A 7,914-nucleotide genomic window follows, 5' to 3' on the forward strand; every position below is an offset into this window, starting at 1 on the left:
TCTCCAAGATTTTTAACTACACTTAGAGTAAGGTTAAGTATAGAGATAACATTATTCACAGAATTCACACAAATTAAATTTTGTCAGATCCATTAATAAAGTCATTCTTTTGAGCTAAGTATGAATGGTCACACTTCAGCTATAAGACTTTATTATTCTAGAAATGGATTTTTGATTTGGATTTAGTCTTAGATATTGGAAAATTATAACAAAAACTATTATATAATGTTGTGATATATTGGGATGTAGTCATCACATTAAGGTGCTGTTTGTTTTTTCAAAGCGAAAATATCTGAAGTCTGCGGACCACCTCTGCAACCCTCTGTAATAGAAAAGGTGGAACAAATGGCTGCAACATTTAAAAAAAAAAGTTTGTTTGTTTTTTAACGTCTGCAGACTACTGTAGTAAGTTAAAGCAAGACGTGAAGAGGTTTGAAGCAGCTGGTTTAGTTTTGCGCCATGCAGCACACGCGCAACAGTTTTTAAGTCAGAAGTCTTCTGAAAAACAAACAATTGCGAAGGGCCAAGTGCTGTGCGGCATAGCAATAAGAGGCCAGAAAAGGTTTTTTTGAAAAAAAAAACAACACCTAGTACTTTTTGTGTTCTGTATTAACATGTTTAATCCATGAGTAATGTTATTATTCTAAAGGTTCATAGTCGGTTATAATTGTGGGAGAAATTATGAAGTAAGAATAATATGAATTGGATTGGCTGACTCTCACTAAATGAAAGTAAGCAAGTGGTTGTAACCAAGTTTCATAGGTACTTGTTAGAGAACTAGTATTAAACTGACCCGCATCAAGATCATCTCATGGATTGCTATCGTGAATGATACTTTGTTAAAAGGTACTATCTTTATATCTGTAAAACCTAAGATACATGGTGGGAATTAAGTGTAGGGAGTACTATGCTTTCAAATGCTCAAATGTTGTTCCTTAACCAGACAGTTATAAAAGTCATTTTCAGGTATGGTGTGAACTATGCAAGAGGCTTATGTAGTCAAGATGGGATTTGTTCCTCTTATGTGTTGAGAGTTAGACATCTAAGGAGCCTTACCAAAAGTTAAACAACTAATGAGATTGATCGCAATCCACATCTCATGCTTAACATGATGTCTGTAGCAAAGGGATAATTGATAAACTTACCTTATGCACCAATTGTAACTTTGAGTTTTTTGGGAATTCGGCGTTGATAGAATGGCACAACAGTCATTTGGTCTTTGGGCAGTGAAATGTTGCTACACGTTCACCACTGTCTATATCAGTCTAATATGAGTCTTGCATAAGTGGAAGCATTAAAAGTCTACTATGCTCAAGAATCATATTAAAGTGATATTGCTAAATAACATATGATACTAATGGGTCACACTAACAACAACTTGATACAATTGATTATTTATTAGAAATTGATTTTAATAAATCTTCAATAAAATCTTATAATTAAATCAGAAATTATTTGTTTCATGGAAATAATAATTTTCATTAGCAAGTAACATTAAATTATTTCATATGGTTTGAATTTATGAGTCATGTACAAACTTTTGAACTATTTGAATCCTTTTGTCTTTTTCCTAAAAGACAAGGTTTATATTTTATAAAAGAGTTTATAAAAGTTTGACTTTTTTTCCTCTTCTTAATTCAATTTTCGAGATATGCATAAAAAGAAGAAGTGTATGACTTGTCTAATCATGGTTTAAAGGCATGGGAGACATGCTTATGACAATGGGGATAAGTTTTCTTAAAGTGCTAAGGACTAATGGTTAATATCTTCATTTTTACATATAAATATGAGGCTTGCATTTAGCTAGATGATTAATTCCTTCCTTGAGGCATATGGCCAAAGTTCCTCTTCTTCTCTCATTCTCTCTAGTTTTGCTTTGAAGACTTGGAGATTACTTGCATTTATACTCTCTTGAAGTTCATATTTTGGTTATGAACTTCAAGCTTAAGAGTTTAAGATTTTTGGACTAGCATCTACATCATGTTGAGTCATTTTTGGTGTCTCAAAGGTTCCACATTCTTCATCAACTTCGAAGACTCCCAAGAGGACCCAAAGGACTACAAATGTTGCTATTTCTTCACCTCTTCTTTGGTTGGTGTTTAAATATTTCTATAACTTGCAAGAAGATCCTTGGTGGGTATAAAATGTTTATGTTAATTCAAAATTAAGGTCTTCCGTTGCCATATTTTTCAAGTTTATGAAACTATTTTTGAACTAAAACCCAAAAGTGAAACCTTTGGTGAAGTTTTCAAATATAAAGGTGAGATACAAACTAATAATGTCATATAAAGCCTTACTGATAATAAATGATGAATTAAACCTTACTAGATATAATTTATTTTCTAATCGGTAGAAATTATCTTTCTTTATTTTTTTTGGGATTATGCCTTAATCACTATCACTCGTACTTTGAATACAAACACCAACTAATAAGTAGATAAAAAAAACTTTATAATATTTTATATGAAAAGCTCGATCCTCATCTTACTTAATGTTTTGTGGATTTGAAGCTTCTGGTAGACTAAAGCTTTTAAACCCAAAATATATTATCTACATATTTGTAGAATACTCTAAAAGTTGCTTAGATTATTTATACAAACCTACCAAAAGTAAGTTTACTTATTTTCTGAAAGTTTAGTTATGAAAGCAAACTTCTAATGGCAAAGAAAATGGGAGACACATTAAACTTAAAGAAGCTCAAGAACCGTAGCCTAGTGTAGTGATAGTTTACACTAGTTGCATAGAGGAATTACTAAACAAGAATAATAGTTTTTCATAAACAAAAACTGTTCACATATATGGTAAGAATTATCTACAACATGAGAAATATAGAATCACTCATTAAAGAGATCTTCTTGATGGTTTTTATTAAATCCATCGACTACCAAAATGTTATATCAGATCTTGATTCTGATAAATGAGTTTGAGTCATGAATACTAAGATGTAATCAACATCTAATAATGAAGTATGGTTTTAATTAATTTTCCTCTCTATAACAAGGCTACAAGAAGTAAATAGTTATTATAGAAAGAATAGATACATGGATATATCTATACACATTTAACAAAGACTTGTTATAAAAGGATTTTTTTTTCATACTCATGTCATTGACTATGATCTTTATCACACTCATGTCATTGACTACGATCAAACTTTTTCACAAGTAATTATGATTAGATCAACAACGATATTATTTACCATAACTACATATTCTTTATATGAGATATGTCAAATAGATTTCAAGAAGAACCGTTTTTCTTGATAAACATGTACTTGAAGATGTCTATATATCTTAGCCTGAAGGTTCTCATAATTTATGTTATCATAACTTAATGTGTAAGACTTAAAGATCCATTTATGGATATAAAACAAACATCTCATGTTTCGAATCATTCGTCTAATATGTAAAAAAAATACTATGTTTTTTGTATCAAAATTAAGATAACATATGTGTTTTACTAATAACAAGTGAGAACAATAGTGGTATTTATAATCTTGTATGAATGAGACATACTTAATCATGAAAAATTACATTCTGGTTATTCAAAGCTCTTTCGCCTTTGCTCAGAAAATGATTCTAAAACAAAAGATTTAGGAAATATAAGATATAGTTTTGGAACGTATGATCTACAGAGACAACGTCTAAAAATGAATGTTAAAGTTTTAAATTATTTATGTATATATTGACATTATCTTGAAAGAGATCAATATATAAGATTCCTTTGAATGACTCTTGACATTGTCACATGATACCATTTTGAGCTTGACTCAAAATAACATAGCACATAGGTTTGAGTTTGATAAAATGATTTATATTCTATTTGTTTGACTCTAACCCAAGTTGTTTAATTTTCGTACCGTGTCATTTTAACCCGTTTACTTAAATGTGTCAAAATCTCTTACCGAAATCCACTACTTTCATGTCGTGTCATTTTTCAGGTCTAGTACCATCCTAGCTGGAAGTAGCTTCTTTTCTTCTTGTTATATTGATACTTTTAAAACCTAAATAATTTTAAAACCTAAAATAGTGCTTAGTTACCTTCTCATAAGTTTTTATGCTCTAATTTGCTACTCAATTATAAAATTAAGCATTCCTAGAATGCTCTAATCTATATTATTTCTAAAAAATTTGACAACTTATGTGATCCGGAACAAAAAGGTTTTCATTTTTTTCTTCTATGTTGATACATCTATAGATTTAATAGAATATTTTTAGGATGGATATAATTCTTCACATATCTTTCGCATAAACTTATTAACGCATTTATTGTACGTCTGATCTTTTCTTTTTATTGAAAAAGGTATTTGTTGCATAAATTAATGGTAATGTATAAACTATAAAGCAAGTGGATTTGGAATAGAATTTTTCAAATGAAAGGTGTTCAATCTTTATCTCTTTATAATCTTTTTTATGCTTTACTTCCAAATACATTTTGTACGCAACCAACCTGTGTGTTTGTCAAAATGACCCCACCAACGACTCAACGAGACACCTTCGCCAAGAAGATGGTGAATCTGGCCCCGTATATGGTGCCAAAAGCTCCACTTTTTACTTTGCATGGTTTCTTGGCTGCTCTAAATATGGTCTTGTTTTTCTTTTTTCTCTTTTTTGGTGAAAAAGCACAAACAAATATGTGTATAAAGAGTACACTGAACCATCCAAGTGCTTTTAATTTACTTCCACTCTCTCTCTCTCTCTCTCTCTCTCTCTCTCTCTCTCTCTCTCTCTCTCTCTCTCTCTCTCTCTCTCTCTCTCTCTCTCTCTCTCTCTCTCTCTCTCTCTCTCTCTCTCTCTCTCTCTCTCTCTCTCTCTCTCTCTCTCTCTCTCTCTCTCTCTCTCTCTCTCTCTCTCTCTCTCTCTCTCTCTCTCGTTATATATATGCCACAACATGACTTCTTGCAACCAAATAGAACTTTCTTTCTTCTTTTAGCAACAAACATGAGAGTTTTTTAAACATTCTATACATATAGACTCTTCTCTCCCTTCTTTTAGTAGCGTGTACATCGTTGAGTTATTTGTCTCTCTGAATTATCATGGCGGATGTTCATAAAGGTCTTGATGCGACTGGAATCAAGTTATTTGGCAAGATGATTAACGTACAAACGATGAGAGAATTGAAAGAAGAGCAGGTATGTAAATCAGAAGTTGATGATGATCAATCCCTAGCGAATAAAAGGCCAGACAAGATCATACCATGCCCTAGGTGCAAAAGCATGGAGACAAAGTTTTGCTATTTCAACAATTACAATGTTAATCAGCCAAGACACTTTTGTAAAGGGTGTCAAAGGTACTGGACAGCTGGTGGTGCCCTTCGAAACGTGCCAGTGGGGGCTGGCCGTAGGAAGGCTAAGCCACCATGTGGCCATGGTGCAATGGATGACAGCTTCTCAGACGTTTCATTTTTTGAAGATACCACAACAACAAGCGGCATCCACTTTGAAAGGATGATGGAGTGGCACTTAGCAGCACAAGGCAGTTTTCAACATCTTTTTCCGGCAAAGAGACGAAGAAACACCACCGGTGACTTTTGATCGAGAATATATACATATATGTATTAGAAAAGCAATTAATCTGTCTTGGTATCTAGGACCACTGTTAATTATTTGATTATTATTAAATAAGTAATTATTGCGTAAGTAATAATTAGTGTGAATGAGTATACTTTCCATGGATGGATACGACACAAAGTCTTCTTTATACTTTACTTATATTGAAAGTCTATATCCTATCCAGCTGGTTATCCTAATTTCTCGCCGATTACAAGGAAATCATTAGATTAGAGCCGAGAGGATATTCTACAAATAAAGATATAGGATCACCAAATATATATATATATATATATATATATATATATATATATATATATATATATATATATATATATATATATATATATATATATATATATATATATATATATATATATATATGGGACGGTTCATTTGAGATTAAAAAAACAAAGTAGAGATGTTTAAATTAAACCTCAGCCACATATTTCGTATTTGTCGCTCTAATGCTCCAGCGTACCAGCAGCAACGACGTATGCTTAATCATAAATGAATATATGGCAGAGATGTATAATCATACAAGATTATACATGTTTATACGTATAATCATAATCATAAATGATTATACATATATGTCTATTCACAGATTTAGTAATTCACATATTGAGTAATCATAAATGATTATTACAGTTAGTCGCAGAAGAGGTGGTGGTGACAGAGGTGGCGGTGATATAAATAATGGAGGTGACAATGGTGAGGTCGACTGGTGTCAGAGGTGGTGGTAGTGGTGGTAGCGGTGGCGGTTACGGTGGTGGGGATGGTGGCGGAGGAGAAAGGAGCAGGTGGCACTGTGTAATCATTTATGATTACACCAGACCTACCTCTCTCTCTCTCTCTCTCTCTCTCTATATATATATATATATATATATATATATATATATATATATATATATATATATATATATATAATACTAAATGTGTGCCCGTACAAAGTAGCGATGATAAATAATTTGTTGGCGAATAGTTTTCTTACGGAAAAATAATTATTAGATTTTGTTATTGGTTCTTATGTAATAAAAAAATTACTATTTTTAATTAAATTATATATGTTTAGAACTTATATTTATATTGTATTTTATACATTTGATGTAAATTAATTATTATCGGCATCTAGTTTAAAAGATGTAAATTAACTTATATTGATGAATTTAATATTTTAAAATTGTTATTTTGCTCCAAATTATTTTTTTAATAACCTTCCTTAATTTAAGTCTTCAAAATTTAGGTAAATAATAATGGTTTTGTTATGTATAATTGATTTATACAAAAAGTTTTGTATGTTGTATCTCTTAAAATTCAAGATATGACTAATATGTTTTATATATACCATAAAATTATATATATATATATATATATATATATATATATATATATATATATATATATATATATATAATTTTATGGTATATATAAAACATATTAGTCATATATATATATATATATATATATATATATATATATATATATATATATATATATATATATATATATATATATATATAAGTTTATAACCCGTAGGAACCACGGTTATAAATTTAATTAAACCTTCATACAAAAAATTCAAAATTATTAATTAACTATTTTAAATAAATTATTAATTAAGAGATATTCTTTAGTTATATAAAAATATAATCGTTAATTTAAATAAATACGTGACCTTATAATATGTATTAAATTTAGGGTAAATTACACGGATGGTCTCTGTGGTTTAGGGTAATCTGCGTGTTTGGTCCCTAACAACTTTTTTTAACTCGGATCGTCCCTATTTAAAATTTTTGTTGCACGCTTGGTCCCTATTATTTTAAAAAGACTGATTTACCCTTATTGATTTCTTTTACATTTTTTTAAATTATCAGTTAATTAAAATAATAATAATTAATTGTGGAAATGATAGTAAGTAAATATTAAAATCTGATGGGTCCTAAATTATCACTCCACCCACCCATCTCCTTCTTCTCTGTAAACCACCCACAAATTCGTCTTCTCAGGCAAACCACCATAACTCCGTCTTCTCCGGCGAACCAACAACGTATACCAAACCAAAATCAAAATAATGTATTCTCCAGCAAACCTCCATCAAACCCAAACACATTCCATGAACTAAAAAAAACAGAAAACAACTGGGAAGAGATCTCAAACAGGTCATTGGTGGTTCCGAGCCACGTTATCAGAAGTCAAATAAGTGGCTTCTTATGAAATCGATGGAGATTCTAGTCTTCTCCAACAACAAATCAGATTTCGATAATAACCAAAATTGGAACTTGAGCCTTAAATTGATTTTGAAAGCAATCCTGAAACCAAAAGAATATGAAAACTGAAATCTAAATCGATGTTAATTTGAAGCT

The 7,914-nt window shown here is 30.5% G+C and overlaps 1 protein-coding gene across 1 annotated transcript; it reads left to right on the forward strand.

The window, feature by feature from the left end:
* The first annotated feature begins 4,858 nt into the window (after window positions 1-4,858).
* LOC145101957 (Dof-type zinc finger DNA-binding family protein) lies at window positions 4,859-5,645 on the forward strand. Its single transcript, XM_079039269.1, has one exon. It carries the CDS (start codon window positions 5,036-5,038, stop codon window positions 5,531-5,533), a length of 498 nt encoding a protein of 165 aa, XP_078895395.1. The 5' UTR covers window positions 4,859-5,035; the 3' UTR covers window positions 5,534-5,645.
* Window positions 5,646-7,914: the final 2,269 nt, after the last annotated feature.

Source organism: Lactuca serriola, chromosome 4, assembly GCF_051521515.1.
Source record: "Lactuca serriola cultivar US96UC23 chromosome 4, Lser_US96UC23_V15, whole genome shotgun sequence".
NCBI classification, from domain to species: Eukaryota; Viridiplantae; Streptophyta; class Magnoliopsida; order Asterales; family Asteraceae; genus Lactuca; species Lactuca serriola.

Coding starts and splice junctions, on each gene's coding strand:
- LOC145101957 (XM_079039269.1), top strand. CDS start 5,036: ATGGCGGATGTTCATAAAGGTCTTGATGCGACTGGAATCAAGTTATTT.